Source organism: Phanerochaete carnosa, assembly GCF_000300595.1.
Source record: "Phanerochaete carnosa HHB-10118-sp unplaced genomic scaffold PHACAscaffold_11, whole genome shotgun sequence".
Classification (NCBI taxonomy): Eukaryota; Fungi; Basidiomycota; class Agaricomycetes; order Polyporales; family Phanerochaetaceae; genus Phanerochaete; species Phanerochaete carnosa.
Window position 1 is genome coordinate 721,046 of NW_006767638.1, and position 14,769 is coordinate 735,814.

A 14,769-nucleotide genomic window follows, 5' to 3' on the forward strand; every position below is an offset into this window, starting at 1 on the left:
TGTCGTGCGGCGAAGCTAAGTAGAATATTTAAGAACAATTACTCGCCCACGATGAATTTCCGAGCTACCAAGATTTTTCTTGATTTTTTCTTCCCCAGAAAGTTGCGCCATGGTGTCTAGTATCTCCCTCAGTGTAACCTCTGGATCGTCCCAAAACATCTATAGCAGATTTTTGTTGAAGGGATCACATGCTCGCTTGAGTAAAGACAATACTCACGCAGTGGTTTACCCCCTTGAGGGGGCGGAACTGGATGTTCCTACATCCATGAGCCTTATCGTCCTCCTCCGTGTGCCACATCGTCGACAACGAAAACGACGGTCCAGAGTCGCCGAACAATGCCCACACCACCATGTTCGGCTGCTCTCTGATACGTCGCGTACACTTGATGAGTGCAGCTCCTTACTAGGGGGAACTCGCTCGTCAATGAACAGTCGTTATATACGTTCGCCGCCTGCTACTCCGCAGACATGTTAGGAATGCTGGGCACCCGTGTCGGCGAGGGTGTGATGTACTCGAGCATGTCGTGGCCGCGCTTAGTGAGATCGCCATGTACAAAATACGCGGTGATTTAGGTGTTAAAAGCGGATGCACGCTGAGCAGGCGGGATGCTCTCGTCTCGGAAGGGCGTCCATATCTTGGGAGGGCCATTCCAATGGTGGCATGGCCTGGTTCTGCAAACGGCTTGTGATGAGCAATCTAATGGTCTGTGTGATTATGTATGGGCTCACAGAGCAGTATAATCGCGCGCAGACACCTAGCGAAGCGGGCCATTGCCGCATCGGCGAGAGCGTCAACATTCGCTGCAGTAGCGAGAGCAAACGCGCCTCCGAGCGATCATCCCAGGATCGCGAAACCGCCACCGCTTCCTTTCTCGTCTGGCGCGGGCAGTTCATTCTGCTGGACCAACTTGACGATGAAGGTAGCAATCTCGACACCGCGGTCGCGCAAGTACTGAGCCTTCTCTTCGTCGGTTCCGCTGTTGAAGACGTCCAGATCTGATGCAGAGATGGGCGTGGAGCCAGGGTAGTCTCTGCGCTGGATTGACACCCAGCGTACGCCTGGAGGGTTCGCTGTGGAAGCTATTTTCCCGATACGTCTGGCAGGCGCGTCAGTAGAGTGCAGAGGCTACATAGATGAGGACACTCGCAGCTGGTAAAGGTCATGCTATGGATGGCAAAGATGGTGATATATTGACTGCCAAAGGGAGAGGCGTGAGGTGGCACGCCACTGTCGAGATACGCTAGCCTGGTGCCTTTACCGTCGACGGAGAGGGTTTGTGGGGCTTAAAGCATTGCGAGCAAGACGGTGCTAGTGCTTCGGAAGAGACCTGGGATGAGAGCCCCCGACAATTTGTAGGTTATCAGGGCTGACCAGATCCAGGGCACTCAGACAAATATATCACCGCTGAAACAGAAAGCGGTGCCGCGGCGAAGGTCTCGGGTAAGGTGCTTCGGGGTGCTTCATGCTTCAAGATTTGAAGATTGTAATCACCCCGTGGAAATACATACTGAGCAGTCTCCCAGAGGCAAGGCGGTATACATGTCCACCCGATAGCAAGTTCTCAAATCGCGCTTTCCAAATGATAAGAGTGAAGCCGATGCGCCCGCCCTGTGCTAGGAGTAGATTGAGTTGCAGCAGCGGTTCGATTGAACAGATTGACGTCAGGGCCGGGGAAACGGCCACTATGGCTAGGCCGGAACTCGAGATATTGAAGAACGTTGACGTCAAGTACTGAGTATCGGGTGCTTGACACGGTGGAGTCAGCGGGAGTTTGGCGGCAACAGCGAGAGTGACGAACATGCGGGTGGGGTCTTATTTGTGCCGGAATGCTACCGCTGCCCAAGCTTGCTCACATTCTGACCTAAAGATTGTGATCCTGATGCTTCCACCTAGTGTTGTGCAGACTCAGCAATGGCAGACGTTAATATCGAGACCGTGCAATTAGCTTCGCCAGAAGTCTATACCATGGTATCTAGTATCGTCCTCAGAGTCACTTCCGGCTTATCCCAAAACATCTGTGGCAGATCTTCGTTAGAAGGATCGCATTCTCTCACGAGTTTGATAAGTACTTACAAGATGATTTCCGCCCTCGATGAGCCGGAACTGGATATTCCCGCCTCCGTGTGCCGCGTCGTCTTTTTCCATGACGAACATGGCCACCAACGTAAAAGACGCTGCAGAATCGCCGACCAGCGACAACACCTTCATATTGGGCAAAATTTCTCTGAGCTTTTTGCTGAACGCGGCCTTTTCATACGTCGCGTGTAACTGCGCGGCACAGCATGTCATCAGCGGTATCTCGCTCGTCAATGCACAGTCATTGTATACAATCGCCGCTCGTTGCTCCGCGGACATGTTGTAGATGCTTGGCACTCCTGCGGGGGACGGCACGATATACTCTATTTCGTCGATGTCGCGCTTGCTCAAGTCACCATGGGTAAAATATGAGGTGATCCAGCCGCTGAAAAAAGGTAGTCGCAAATCGAGCGGGATGCTCTTGTACTGAGTGGGGCCCCACGACTTGGGAGCAGGGGTTATTCCAATGGGGAGGTCGGGTACTTCTACAAACAGTTCGCCCTAAATGACCTCGCTACCGCCGTTATTATGTATCGACTCACCGAGCATAATAAGCAAGCGCATATAATGAGCGAAGCGAGCCCTTGCCGCATCGGCGAGAGCGTCAATATTCGTCACTGTAGCAAAAGCATGCGTGCCTCCGAGTGACCATCCCAGGATCGCAAACCCGCCACCACTTCCTTTCTCGTCTGGCGGAGGGAGTTCATTCTGCTCGACGAACTTGTCGATGAAGGTGGCAATCTCGACACCGCGGTTGCGCACATGCTGAGCCTTCTCTTCATCGGTTCCATCATTGAGGACTCTCAGATCGGTCGCAGACAGGGGCGTAGAGCCAGGGTAATCTCTGCGCGAGATTGCAACGAAACGTACACCTGCACTACTTGCCACAATTGCTATTTTCTCAAACGCATCTGGTGTGGCGCGTCAGCGGAGCACCCCTACACAAATGACGACACCTACGACAGGTAAAGGCCATGCCATGGAGGGCGAAGATGGTAATATACCGATTACCGAAAGGAGAGGTGTGGGATGGCACGCCACTGTCGAGATACGCTAGCTTGGTGCCGTTATCGTCGACGGGGAGGGTTTGTAGGGCCTGAAGCATGGCGAGCAAGAAGACGCTAGTGCTTCGGAGGAGATCTGGGACGAGAGCCTTCAACAATTTGTAGGTTATAAGGACTGACCATATCGATGGCACTCAGATAAATGCTGAAACAGAAAGCAGTGCAGTCTGAATGTCTCGGAAACGAGCGGCATACTGTACGAGTTTGAATGGGAGCAACCAATCCCCGAGGTGTGACATCCAAGCCAGCATCTGCGCGAGCAACGACGTGCGCTAAATTACCAAAAATAGCGATTTTGGTTTTTTTTGGAGATTTTTCGCTGAATTTATCTCGATTTTGGCCCAGATTTGGTGCAAAGTTCCGTGACAAGACCCAAAAATCACAACCCTTGCGGAGGACTGTGACGCGTGACGTTGCTCCCATTCAAACTCGTACAGTAAATAATTACACGATAGGCACTCGCCAATATATCCGGCTTCCGGAAAGGCATTGCACAGCCGTTGTTTCAGTTGCAAGCGTGCCTTTCTGAACGGTGTTGGCATACAGTAAATCTAATGTAATAAAACACCTCGGGCGTCAAAGTCCCGAGACAAAGAGGCACTCTCATTGGCCAGTGATCCCTCTCACGAGGCGCCTCTCACTGGGGCGCTGCATGCCCAGCCAACCGAAGGTTGGCGGCGGGCGGTGCGTTCCTCTCATTTCTCATTCGATTTCTCTTAATTCTCTTCTGACTTCTTCTTTCAATCTCTTTTTTCAATTTTCTCTGCCCGTGCGTAGCACGGGTCACCCTCTCGTAGGTTTGAGAACATTTCTTTGGGCTGTCAAGTGCGCAGATGCTTGTCGAGTAACCATAGCCCATGGGTTAGCGGAGACGGTGAGAAGTGCTTCGAGGATGGTAGCGATCAGGGTAGCAATAATAACAGAAATGCTATGTTGATGACCTAACCCCGCGTCTCGCGTTTATTGGGCACGTGCAGCAACACGGGCGCTCGCGAACCTCCGCGCGGGTACTGGGTCCGCACTCCCGTGAAATACCGAAGGCATGTGCCCTCCCCTGCTCTCATTTCTTCGTCGACGAGCTCGGCACCTAGTACATCATGTTCAGGCTCGCGTGCATGGCCCGTTTTTATCGCACCCTGTTTGCGCGACAGTCTCGAGCGGTGCTCACGGTACGCACTTCGAGTCTGGGCATCCGTCACTCGTCATCTATCAAGGTCAGTGCTCCTCGTTTTGTCCTGGTCTTCCGCTGACAGGCTATCAGTAGTCACTGTACGCGCAATTCCAAGACCCCTCATCGCCCTTCCATATCGCGCCGGGTACACAGGGCCCCGCACATGAGGAGGACCACGGCCTTGACGAGTTTGATGACGGTGCGGCCGAGGAGGCGCGTCGCGAGCTTACGAAGCTTGGCTACGATCCTAAGGGCTTCTGGGAACAACCCATCGTGTGGGGGGATCACGATTCGTTCCAGTGCGTTTGCCTGCTCTCCGCTGGCACTGCCAAACTCACGAGGTCCTACATCTCACAGACACGTGAATAACGTCCGGTACTGTGCGTACACCGACATCTTTGACTCCGCATATCTCTGACGACGTTGTGCAGTGCGTTTCTTCGAGTCCGGCCGCATAAAATGGATGATGTCCCTCGGGCACGAAATCGGCGGCGCAGCGAAGGCGGACGCGATGATCAAGGGCAAAGGCGTCTCTCTCATCATCAAGGGCGTGTCGCTCAACTACAAGCGACCCGTGACGTACCCCGACACGCTGCTCATCGCACACAAGCCGCACGCGGGGCCCCTGTCTGGAGCGGCGCACACCGAGACGGGGCCGGCGCACACGCACGTCGACCCCGAGCACCAGGCGCGCCGCCTCGCGAAGACACACTTCCATTGCATGGCCGTCGCGTGGAGCTACAAGCAGCGCCGGATCGTGACCGAGTCGGACTCAGTGCTCGTGTGGTACGACTACGACAGGCTGGCGAAGTGCAACCCTGGCGAAGACGTCCTCCGGGTGCTCGAGCGCAGGATGGACCTCGGGCGCGAGACGCTGCAAGCGATCGAAGGAACATGATTATGAAGTGTGTGTAATAATCGTGCATTATGCGTAAGATCGAGCTTCAAGAGCCCTATCGTGCTACCTCTACATTATCCGATGATTACATGGTACAGTGAATGGCCAGCCAGGGCGAAACGAGGCATCGTGTTTAATGTAACACCAAAGTCTCGGTGGGTACCATTTGCTACTCGATGATGTTGAGCTCCCTCTGCCGTGTGCGCGCAAATTCATCCTTGTATGTATTCCAAATTCTACGCACGAACTCAGTCCGGGAGTACTGGCAAGTACACATCAACGTACCTCATAAGCTCGTCAATGTACTGTGTCTGAATGTGGCGTATTTCCTCAAGCGCGGGCTTGTCGCATTGTTGGACATGGATAGGATTTCCGACTGGACGAGTGGATAAGTTTGGATGCCAAGAGGCTGAAGATTATGCGATACTCACTGACTGCGACGATTCTCCGGCGATATGGCAATAGTCCAAGGTTGTCTACAGGACTAGTTCACTCATGCTAATCCCCAGACAGAGGGGCAATGACCTACAGTTCAGCAGACCACGACCGTGGAACAGTGGGAGCGTAAAACCAAACGCGCTCTGGAACTTCTTCTGGAGCGCATAAACGGTTGTGCCTTTCTCATTTGGCATCTGCTGGTATATCTGCAATAAACCGTCAGGAGAACTGATGATGAACTATTCTCGTGGGTGCTTACATCATTCTCGCCGAAGGAGAACACAGGAACAAGGTCGGCGCTGATTGGGGTTAGCCCCAAATGGGTACTTTCGCGATAGAGACGCACCCATTTTGGATGGCGAGTTTAATAAATCCGAGTCTGTATAGCCATATTAGTAACTATATGTGGCAGCGTAAATAGGACCTACCGTTTTCGTAGTGTCAAGTCGGCCGTCCCGGGGCGCGCACTCAGGCTCTCCGCCGCACCGCCTACTACGATAGTGATAGCCTGACCAGGACCTTTCTTCAAGATGTTCGAACACGATTTCTTGCTCACAGAACGAATGCCGAGAGCAAGGATGATCTCGCGATACAGGGGCATGTGGAAGTTGGACGTGAGAGTGAGCAGATGCGGGACGATGCCTGGAAATTGCTGCGAGAAGCCTGTCGCTTCAGTAGCAAATGTGCACATTGCACCCCTGTGCAGAGAGTGGTGAATGTTTAGAGGACAGTATATGAATGGCCTACATTCCAATAATCCCTACAATAGGGTCAGTACGTCAGGTTTGCGCGAGGGGGTACAGGGAGAGCACACCATGAGGGTGGTACCCAAAGACATATGGCCTATCTGGTGGCAGGTCGCATGTCTGCGCAGAGGTTCAGTTTCGGCATTTCAGGGCGAACGCGCTGCGGGCAGCTACCTTCAAAAAGCTAGCCTGCGTTTAATAAAGTCTTGTGCGGCGAGCAAAGTGTGACGTACGATGCGGGATAGTACTCGGCAAAGTACCTCCAGAACCTCGATGAACGGAACCAAGGGCTTATCCATCCACAATATTCTGGGCTATTGTCCAAGAACATCCAGAGCACGTAGAGTACTAGGATGGGCCAGAGCGGTGGGTATGACCTGAAAACGTAGCACGTATGTCTGAACCACGTTCCGAGGCGGGCTTGACACAGCGACGTACCACAGGAAGAGCCAGACAAACATGGTTATAGCTATTGTCGTCGACCATATTGCTACGGCCAACATCTGTAGCCTTCGCTTGCGGGGTACATCTGCGGGGACGAAGCTGGAGGTGCGTCTCTGTCAGGGTATGTTTCCACGATGCTGTGCCCGGTGCACGCACTCGACTTTTGTGTGTAATGATACGACAGGTTTGAGGGGCGTGGATATAGACGAAAGACGTTCTCTGATGTTGGAGGAGGACAAGGTTCTGGTGGCTGATGCGAGAGTCCGTCGTGCGTCCATCCTCATCTGGCATGAACCGAGATGATTGACAGAATCCGCCAAGGGTGCGTTGTGATGCTCGTAAATGAGAGCGGGCGAGTATGTGTGAAAGGAATGGAAGGTGGCAGCGGAGACGAACGACGGGGACAAGATAGAGAGCAGAAAAGCTCTCGGTTTTCGCCACGGCTATCAACCGCCAGCCGTCCACCATGGTGTCGTCACCTCAATTTCCAACCCCTTACGCCAGGGGCACATTTCAGCAATAGAAAATCCTGCGCATACCTCGTCTTCCACGACAGCTAGCATGAGAACCAGCGCAAACACCATTGGCGGAGGTCGAGGCTGGTCGCATAGGGCCAAATGCACATCCATGTTCAAAGCAGGCGGGATGTGCAGTCATTGATCTAGTCGACGAAGACCGTAGAAAGGAGCGGGGACTAGCAGCCTTCTCTTCCAGCATGTAAAGTTCCTCGCATCGGTTTCGAAGAGCTTTGCTTCCCCACCCGGACCTCTCGACCAGTAAATAGGGGGTTACCGGTCACCAGCAGTCGAGGCTCGAGACATCAGGTTCTGGGCCCAGTACTGGCCCTTTATCTTGGGTACTACTGTGTCCTGGAAATGTAGCATGCACTCTGCTTCGCGGTGGCAGCCCTCAGGCCTCAGGCTCCGCTGCCGTATGCGGTGGCGTGTGCGGGAGACCGCTATATGCTCCATAGCCAAAAAAAAAATCTAGGGCCCGGCTGAACTCGTTTACACACCAGTGTCAGATCCGTACATATTCACAATATCATCGTGCAGAGTCAATTTGATTTGCCATTTGCTTAGTAGGACAAGTTTTGCTAAGCGCGCATATCCCCGCGTGCTAGAAATTTTCGACCATATGAAATCTACCCGGCCATTGCGTAGCGTATGGCATTGACTAGCCCTACGTAGCGTCGTCACTGCCCTCAATACTCATAGACTAGACCCAAACTGACTGTTGCCTTCAGCGCATCTTCATGCAGAACGTGGCATGTTCGCGACACGGTCCCTCACATCGCTGTGAGCTTCGAAGCAATTCTTATCACTCTAATAGCTGTTTATACCGATGTATCTAGGCTTTTTTAACGGGAGTCTTCGACACATAGCACGTAATGAAGCCACGATAGTAGGCGAACAGGATGATATTCGGATCTGACCGACGTCCATGTGGAAATTAGACGCATGTACTCTTGACGGTCAACTTACACCCATCTACCCGAGGGCACTGAGATGTATACGACAAGGAGTGATAATTGCTCGATCTCATTCAATTGTACACGGTGAACCACCTGACGGCTCTAGGCGTTTTCAACTTGTTGGTGATGGCAAAAAGTACAGTCAGGACAGCAAGGAAACGGAAAACAAACAGTCGTAGGCCATTACGCGTAGAGATCGTCATCCGCGGCGTCGTCGCCGAAGCCTGCATTGCTCGCGGTGGTGTTGCTCTGCGCCGCAGGTGCACCAGAAGACTCGGGGAACTTGAAGTTCGAGCCAAACGAGCGCGACTGCTGGAGGTTTTGCGAAAACATTTCGTACCGCCGGATGTCGGTATCGGATACTGAACGACGAGCGAACTTCATGGCTTCCTCAAAGTGGTCACTAGAGGATGGGCTTAGCGGCCTTCTTGCACCATGTGACACACGAGCACTTACCGACTGATGACTGGAACGGGATCTTCCTCTTCTTCTTCCATGGTCTCTTCACCATTATCCTCGCGTTCCTTCTTCTCCCGTGCCTTCCGGATATCGGCCTCGATACTCTCACGAATTGCAAGCTTGGCCGCACGCTGACAAATCTCGGTCAGGTCAGCACCAGAGAAACCGTGTGTGTTCTTGGACAAGAATGTAAGGTCTACGTCTTGCGCGACAGGAGACTTCCGGAGCGCGGCCCTGAGAATAGAAAGACGCGAAGGCTCGTCGGGGAGAGGGATGTAGATGAGTTGATCGAGACGACCGGGACGCAGGAGGGCGGGGTCAATCTGATCTGGACGGTTGGTTGCGCCAATGATGAAGACGTTCTTCTTCGCGTTCATACCGTCCATCTCCGTGAGAATTTGGTTGAGCACACGATCGGAAGCACCACCTGCGTCACCGCCAGAGCCTCCACGAGCCTTCGCGATGGAGTCCAACTCGTCGAAGAACATGACACAAGGCGCTGCCGCACGAGCTTTGTCGAAGACGTCACGGACATTTGCCTCCGACTCACCGAACCACATAGTGAGCAGCTCGGGACCCTTGATCGAGATGAAGTTCGCCTGGGTTTCATTGGCGATGGCCTTGGCAAGGAGGGTCTTACCGGTACCAGGAGGGCCGTAGAAGAGGACGCCCTTTGACGGCGACATACCGTACTTGAGGAACTTATCGGGGTGCTCGACAGGGTATTGGACGGTCTCCTGGAGCTCCTGCTTGACCTTATCCAGACCACCAATATCGTCCCATTTGACGGTGGGAACCTCGACAACCGTCTCACGGAGAGCAGACGGGTTGGAGGTACCAAGGGCGAAGCGGAAGTTGTCCATGGTGACACCAAGCGAGTCGAGGACCTCCGCATCGATAGTATCCTCATCCAAGTCGATGAGGTCCATCTTCTCACGAATCTGCTGCATGGCAGCCTCCGAGCAGAGAGAAGCGAGATCGGAACCGACGTAACCATGCGTGTCGGCGGCAATCTGCTCGAGGTCAACGTCATCCGCGAGCTTCATATTCTTGGTGTGAATGCGGAGAATCTCGAGACGACCAGTCGGGTCGGGGATACCGATATCGACTTCACGGTCGAAACGACCGAAACGACGAAGGGCAGGGTCGATGGAGTTTGGTCGATTGGTGGCGGCCATGACGACAACATTAGACCGCGCCTTGAGGCCGTCCATGAGGGTTAGGAGCTGCGAAACTACACGACGCTCGACTTCACCATTGGTCTATTGGAGATAGATTTAGGTTGTCCGGTGAGTGCTTAAAACAAGAGGACGCACCTTCTCACGCTTGGGAGCGATGGAATCAATTTCATCAATAAAGATAATAGCGGGCGAATTCTTCTCCGCCTCCTCAAACGCCTTTCGTAGGTTGCTCTCCGACTCTCCAGCCATCTTCGACATGATTTCCGGGCCGTTGATCAAGAAGAAAAACGCGCCTGTTTCGTTTGCAACTGCACGCGCCATGAGGGTCTTACCCGTACCGGGTGGACCGTACATGAGAATACCGCGAGGCGGCTTGATACCGATCGACTTGAAGAGTTGTGGGTGGCGCAGCGGAAGCTCGACGAGTTCACGGATCTGAGCCATCTGCTTGCGGCAGCCACCAATATCGTCGTAGCCAACCTCGCTAAGGTTCGACTCCTCGTCTTCGCGCTTGACAGGATCACCCTCTAGATACATGATAAGTGCGATGAGGCGTCTTGAACATCTGATTACACACCTGTATGAATGACAGTGTCTTGTGCCACGATACAGAATTCCGCTGGGTCCGTCTCGATGACTTTGAACTCTACTGTCCGCATGCCTCCGCGAACGAGGAAGGTGTCGCCTTTCCTGACGGGACGGTAGGCTGAATAGTCGTCAGTGAGCGCCCAATTCGATACACCAAGATACACACCTTCCAGGAAGTACGGCTTGAGGTATACGTCGAAAATGTTGCCGCTTAGACCCTCAATCGAGTCGTCGAATGGGAGGATGTGCACGCGCTTTCCATACTTGATGTCGAGGCACTGGTGAACATGGACAAGATCCCCAAGCTTGACACGCAAGTTATTCCTGGCGACTTTGTTCACCTGGATCTTTCCCTCCTCGACGTCGTCAGAGCTCAGACAAATGAGCACGGTGTCTCTCCGCTTCTTCCCCCTGAGAGACACGACGATAAGTGAGATCCGGTTTGAGAGAGTGAAATAACACATACCTGACAATGATAGTATCACCGCGGAAGAGCTGGAGAGCCTCCATAGTCGCTGGATTGAGAGTCGCCACTATGACCGTCGTAAGTCGTCTATTCGGAGAAGCACAATTTGTCCGAACCCACCAGAGTTATCATCTGCTGTCGCCTCATCGACAATCAGACGGTTGGGGCTTCGAAGAGGTCAGTTATCCGCAGCGTTCAAGACTAAAGACGGGGCTACACACGACTTCTTCGGCCTGAGGATAGCCGTTGCTGTGTCGTCATTGCCGGGAGCTGGGACTGCGCCGGATGTATCAGCGAGCTTGTCAGGCATGTCTGGGTCGTGAACGGTGAGGTGGTGGTGGTAGAGGAAAGAGTTGACGTTTATGCGGAAGTGTAAGCACACAGACTTTGTGAGAGCGACGCGCGTCCAGCGTCTGCAGTAGAACGCGTGGCGCCCGTGGGAATATTGCGTGTCTCACAGGTTCTTTCCGGGGCTTTCTAGAACCCTTTAAAACTCTTGACAAACCCTCTTCGTTTCCTTACTTATCTTTTTTCTAATCTTTCTTACTGCAGGCAACAACTCTTACTGACGAGCAGGAAAGCCCTATTGTGCCATTACATAATCGGTGGATTCAAACTGTAGTATACCGCTTAAACTCGGAGGCTTGCTGTACAACGTTGCGGTTGCCCACCAGTTTGAGTCTTAGGTCACTGAGTGTTACGCCGAGAGGACATTATTCATACTCACCTATGCCAGCACAAACGGCAGTCTCTACATCTCCTCGTCCGAGAAATGTGTCTCCTCGACCGGGAAATCGCCAACGCGCACTCTCTCTGGGCGCACAAACACGCCGAAGTTTGGCTTGCAGGTGAAGTACCTCTCCCCGTTCACGCTATCCGGACGATCAGCTAGCAACAAGTGGCCAGTATAAAAAACTCACGAGCCATCGTTCTTACCAATCGGCTCGTCATACTCTATGCCAACCCACACGCCATCGCCCTTGCCAAACTTTGTAGGACCAACGAATTTCACCTTACCCCGTTTATGGAAGCTTTCCTCCGCCGTCTCGACTTCACACCGAGCACCTATCGGGATGTTTACCTCGGGTACGGGCTTTTGCGGCAGCTGATCCTTCTCGGCGAACCGTCCAATCTTGTTCTGCTGCTTGTATGCCAACACAGTATCTACGTCAACCAATAATGAGCTAATACGAAAGCACGCGCTTCGGAGTACAAGGACACACCTTGCCGCTGAGCGTATGCTTCCTCACTCAATTCGAACTTTTCAACTTGCGATGTATCTGTAAGCTGGCCTGTGAAAGATGTCGAAGGGTTTGTGTCGATAACCTCCGACCATCGGCGTAAGTCGAATCTCGTGGAGGGTTGAATGCATGGGACACACCTTCAAGACCTGCCAGTCACGTATGCTATAGTACCCCAGCGGGCGAGAGTCATCATCCAGTACTTGTACAGGGTTCGGATCCTGTTCATTGTCCAAGAGCAGTATACGCTGGTTCTGTACTGGGATGCCAGTGAACAATTCAAGTTTGTTCTGGCGTGGCACGAGAGCGGTATGATTATAAGCACTCTACCAGAACACATTGGGAGTCTGGAACACACCTTAAGCTGTTCTATTGATGTATGCAACTCGAATCGTCTCTCGGATCGCGTGTCGGGAGACACAACAAAGACATTGACTACACTAGACATAGCCCTCCGTTAAACCTATGTCTTCGCGCGAGGAAAGGACTTGCATTGGTTTCGGCGCGCGCATATTCCGCAGTCACGACTCACGAGTATCAACCAAGACACGCCTCTTCGGCAACCGATAACTGACGGCGTATATACTGAAGTACCCGATGGCGAAAGGTAGGGTGTGCAGATGTCGGCTAGCGCTAACACCTGAACGCGCTACTATCAAAGCCGATCGACTATCATCGACTGATTAGATAAGCTCTGCCTAGCCTGGAGACTATGAACGCGCCCCTGGCACTAGCTTCCAGGGTTCACCATTTCAGCTTGCTAAGCTCCATAGGAGTCCGCACCCTCGTCAGACGCGTTAGAGAGCATTGTTACACTGAACGAACCATCTGCTGAGCTCTTCTCAGTTCGTCAACGGAGAAGTTGCGGGCGGTCTGAATGATGTGCAGTGATTTTCCCATCGACACCAAGGCTTACGCAAAGCTGGCGATTACCCATCTCTCAATACACCAGTCGTCAATCAACCTGTTTATCTATGATCTGCAACGAATCCCGACACTGAAGGCTCTCTCTCGGACCTCGCAGTTACCAGATAACTGGATATGTATTGGCGTTCAACAGCGCGTACGTGCTTTCAAGCATATGCTCTGCACGCTATCCTTCCTGCACCTTCATCGGCAAGTTCAAGCTCTTTCACAGGTACCTCGGACGTCACACTCGGGCGCGCCGCTAGCTCGCAAGCGTACCTACTGGCCGCGGTCGTAAACATCTATGCAGGCTCACAAGCTGAACAGTAGCGCAGATCAGCTTGTAGTACGCCGGAGAGGCGAGCGATTTCTAGTAGGCCTGCATGCTTCGTAGCGCGAGACGAATATACAGATAAGTGCATGTTCGTCCAAGAAGAGACATTAGATCATCGAGAGGTTGAGAAATACGAGGTACGTACATTTGGCAGCCACTTCCGGCGTCACTAGAAAACGAAAAAAGCATGCGTTGCCAGTTTTTCCCTTGAAGGTACGACTCGAGAGATATTCATTCCATAGGTCATGAAAAGGTTTGCGCCCATCTTTCAAGACATAGAGCGCTCAAGGAAGAACCAACAAGGCCCCGAGAGAGATATTTGGCGGGTGGGGAGGAGAAGCCGAGGGGGACTGGCGAAGATTGACGACGACAACAACGATAACGACGACAGCAGATAGTTATCTCTGGTTGGGACAAGGCTGAAGCATCGCGCTTCTGGTTTGCTGATTCTCGTTCATGATCGCCATCGGGCTCGCCGCTGCGCATAACCGATAACCTTCCGGGACACAGATACAGCTGCGACTGATCAGCTCAGGCGCTGGCCGTTTGCCTGGAGTAGTCCGGGCCCAATGCTGCTGACACACACCAATTCTTTAGCCTGTCGGGGAGTGGGGCAGAAAGACCAAGGCAGGAGAATTTCGTCTGAGTTCATCGACGAGGGACGCACCGCGACGTGCTTCAATGGTTACGTTCCCAACTCGACAACAACGGGCTGCTCTTATGGCGACAGCATTTAGCGCGGTAGATATGATAGCCAATATCGGAGTAGAGTGCGAGCGGCTCTCTCGCAAGCTCTGCTTGGACGACCCCCGCAACGATGTCGGTCGCGCTGTTTCTTGAAGATTGCTGTATGACAGGCCCGTGAGCGGTGACCACCCCGTATGTCATCCTTAGAGTCCGTTGATAGGCCGTAGCACCACTATACATTAAATACAGTTACCTCCGTATGCGTTACCTCTAGGCCTGGGTTTTCACCGGCGTCCCAGTTTTGTTACCCAGGTCGTCAAGCTTCGATGCGCCACGCTGTCCCCATTAAGCTCGGTAGCAGCTGTATTTGGATGCGAGAATGCTGAAGATAGAGGATATCTTCACCACAATTGCATCCAAGATTGTAGCCACCGGAACCATGCGGTGGGCCGGTCCAAGAGGTCTTCGTCGATCGATACAGCCTGGCGGAAGAGCTCAGTGTTCTGGACAGAGGAAGTGATCTATCATAAGGTATCAGTAACTGCGTGGATACAGAAGATCCCGAGAGGGGCAAGAGAGTAGCAGTACATACGCC

General features: G+C 52.9%; 4 protein-coding genes across 4 annotated transcripts; all 4 read right to left on the minus strand.

The window, feature by feature from the left end:
- Nucleotides 1–1,750: 1,750 nt before the first annotated feature.
- PHACADRAFT_178299 (uncharacterized protein) lies at nt 1,751–3,407 on the minus strand. The gene is made up of 4 exons (XM_007400769.1): nt 3,038–3,407; nt 2,620–2,988; nt 2,075–2,562; nt 1,751–2,016 (listed from the first exon to the last, which is right to left on the minus strand). The coding sequence occupies exons 1-4, from the start codon at nt 3,180–3,182 to the stop codon at nt 1,960–1,962; spliced, it is 1,059 nt and encodes a 352-aa protein (XP_007400831.1). The 5' UTR covers nt 3,183–3,407; the 3' UTR covers nt 1,751–1,959.
- Nucleotides 3,408–4,193: 786 nt separating this feature from the next.
- PHACADRAFT_152648 (uncharacterized protein) lies at nt 4,194–7,577 on the minus strand. The gene is made up of 16 exons (XM_007400770.1): nt 6,995–7,577; nt 6,833–6,937; nt 6,628–6,771; nt 6,569–6,578; nt 6,463–6,514; nt 6,396–6,408; nt 6,077–6,346; nt 5,995–6,027; nt 5,908–5,947; nt 5,740–5,854; nt 5,642–5,686; nt 5,496–5,586; nt 4,744–5,446; nt 4,670–4,692; nt 4,406–4,611; nt 4,194–4,355 (listed from the first exon to the last, which is right to left on the minus strand). The coding sequence occupies exons 1-13, from the start codon at nt 7,120–7,122 to the stop codon at nt 5,380–5,382; spliced, it is 1,113 nt and encodes a 370-aa protein (XP_007400832.1). The 5' UTR covers nt 7,123–7,577; the 3' UTR covers nt 4,194–4,355; nt 4,406–4,611; nt 4,670–4,692; nt 4,744–5,379.
- A 599-nt stretch (nt 7,578–8,176) lies between these two features.
- Nucleotides 8,177–11,349, minus strand: PHACADRAFT_263910 (uncharacterized protein). Its single transcript, XM_007400771.1, has 8 exons — nt 11,228–11,349; nt 11,127–11,173; nt 11,007–11,073; nt 10,707–10,951; nt 10,530–10,658; nt 10,088–10,479; nt 8,769–10,033; nt 8,177–8,715 (listed from the first exon to the last, which is right to left on the minus strand). The coding sequence occupies exons 1-8, from the start codon at nt 11,314–11,316 to the stop codon at nt 8,496–8,498; spliced, it is 2,454 nt and encodes an 817-aa protein (XP_007400833.1). The 5' UTR covers nt 11,317–11,349; the 3' UTR covers nt 8,177–8,495.
- A 254-nt stretch (nt 11,350–11,603) lies between these two features.
- Nucleotides 11,604–12,842, minus strand: PHACADRAFT_263912 (uncharacterized protein). The gene is made up of 7 exons (XM_007400772.1): nt 12,780–12,842; nt 12,606–12,716; nt 12,388–12,537; nt 12,230–12,332; nt 11,927–12,170; nt 11,734–11,878; nt 11,604–11,653 (listed from the first exon to the last, which is right to left on the minus strand). The coding sequence occupies exons 2-6, from the start codon at nt 12,693–12,695 to the stop codon at nt 11,758–11,760; spliced, it is 708 nt and encodes a 235-aa protein (XP_007400834.1). The 5' UTR covers nt 12,696–12,716; nt 12,780–12,842; the 3' UTR covers nt 11,604–11,653; nt 11,734–11,757.
- Between the last annotated feature and the right edge of the window lie 1,927 nt (nt 12,843–14,769).

What these genes read in the sequence shown, in the direction of transcription:
- PHACADRAFT_178299 (XM_007400769.1), bottom strand. Translation starts at nt 3,182, where the DNA reads ATGCTTCAGGCCCTACAAACCCTCCCCGTCGACGATAACGGCACCAAG. An exon ending in TGGCATGGCCTTTACCTGTC is followed by an intron (nt 2,989 to 3,037) that starts GTAGGTGTCGTC and finishes GCGCCACACCAG; the next exon opens with ATGCGTTTGAGAAAATAGCA. An exon ending in GCGCTTGCTTATTATGCTCG is followed by an intron (nt 2,563 to 2,619) that starts GTGAGTCGATAC and finishes AACTGTTTGTAG; the next exon opens with AAGTACCCGACCTCCCCATT.
- PHACADRAFT_152648 (XM_007400770.1), bottom strand. Translation starts at nt 7,122, where the DNA reads ATGAGGATGGACGCACGACGGACTCTCGCATCAGCCACCAGAACCTTG. An exon ending in TCATTACACACAAAAGTCGA is followed by an intron (nt 6,938 to 6,994) that starts GTGCGTGCACCG and finishes ACGCACCTCCAG; the next exon opens with CTTCGTCCCCGCAGATGTAC. An exon ending in GACTTGACACTACGAAAACG is followed by an intron (nt 6,028 to 6,076) that starts GTAGGTCCTATT and finishes ATGGCTATACAG; the next exon opens with ACTCGGATTTATTAAACTCG.
- PHACADRAFT_263910 (XM_007400771.1), bottom strand. Translation starts at nt 11,316, where the DNA reads ATGCCTGACAAGCTCGCTGATACATCCGGCGCAGTCCCAGCTCCCGGC. An exon ending in TCGCTCCCAAGCGTGAGAAG is followed by an intron (nt 10,034 to 10,087) that starts GTGCGTCCTCTT and finishes TATCTCCAATAG; the next exon opens with ACCAATGGTGAAGTCGAGCG. An exon ending in CCCGTTCCAGTCATCAGTCG is followed by an intron (nt 8,716 to 8,768) that starts GTAAGTGCTCGT and finishes CCCATCCTCTAG; the next exon opens with TGACCACTTTGAGGAAGCCA.
- PHACADRAFT_263912 (XM_007400772.1), bottom strand. Translation starts at nt 12,695, where the DNA reads ATGTCTAGTGTAGTCAATGTCTTTGTTGTGTCTCCCGACACGCGATCC. An exon ending in CATCAATAGAACAGCTTAAG is followed by an intron (nt 12,538 to 12,605) that starts GTGTGTTCCAGA and finishes GTGCCACGCCAG; the next exon opens with AACAAACTTGAATTGTTCAC. An exon ending in GTGACTGGCAGGTCTTGAAG is followed by an intron (nt 12,333 to 12,387) that starts GTGTGTCCCATG and finishes CGATGGTCGGAG; the next exon opens with GTTATCGACACAAACCCTTC.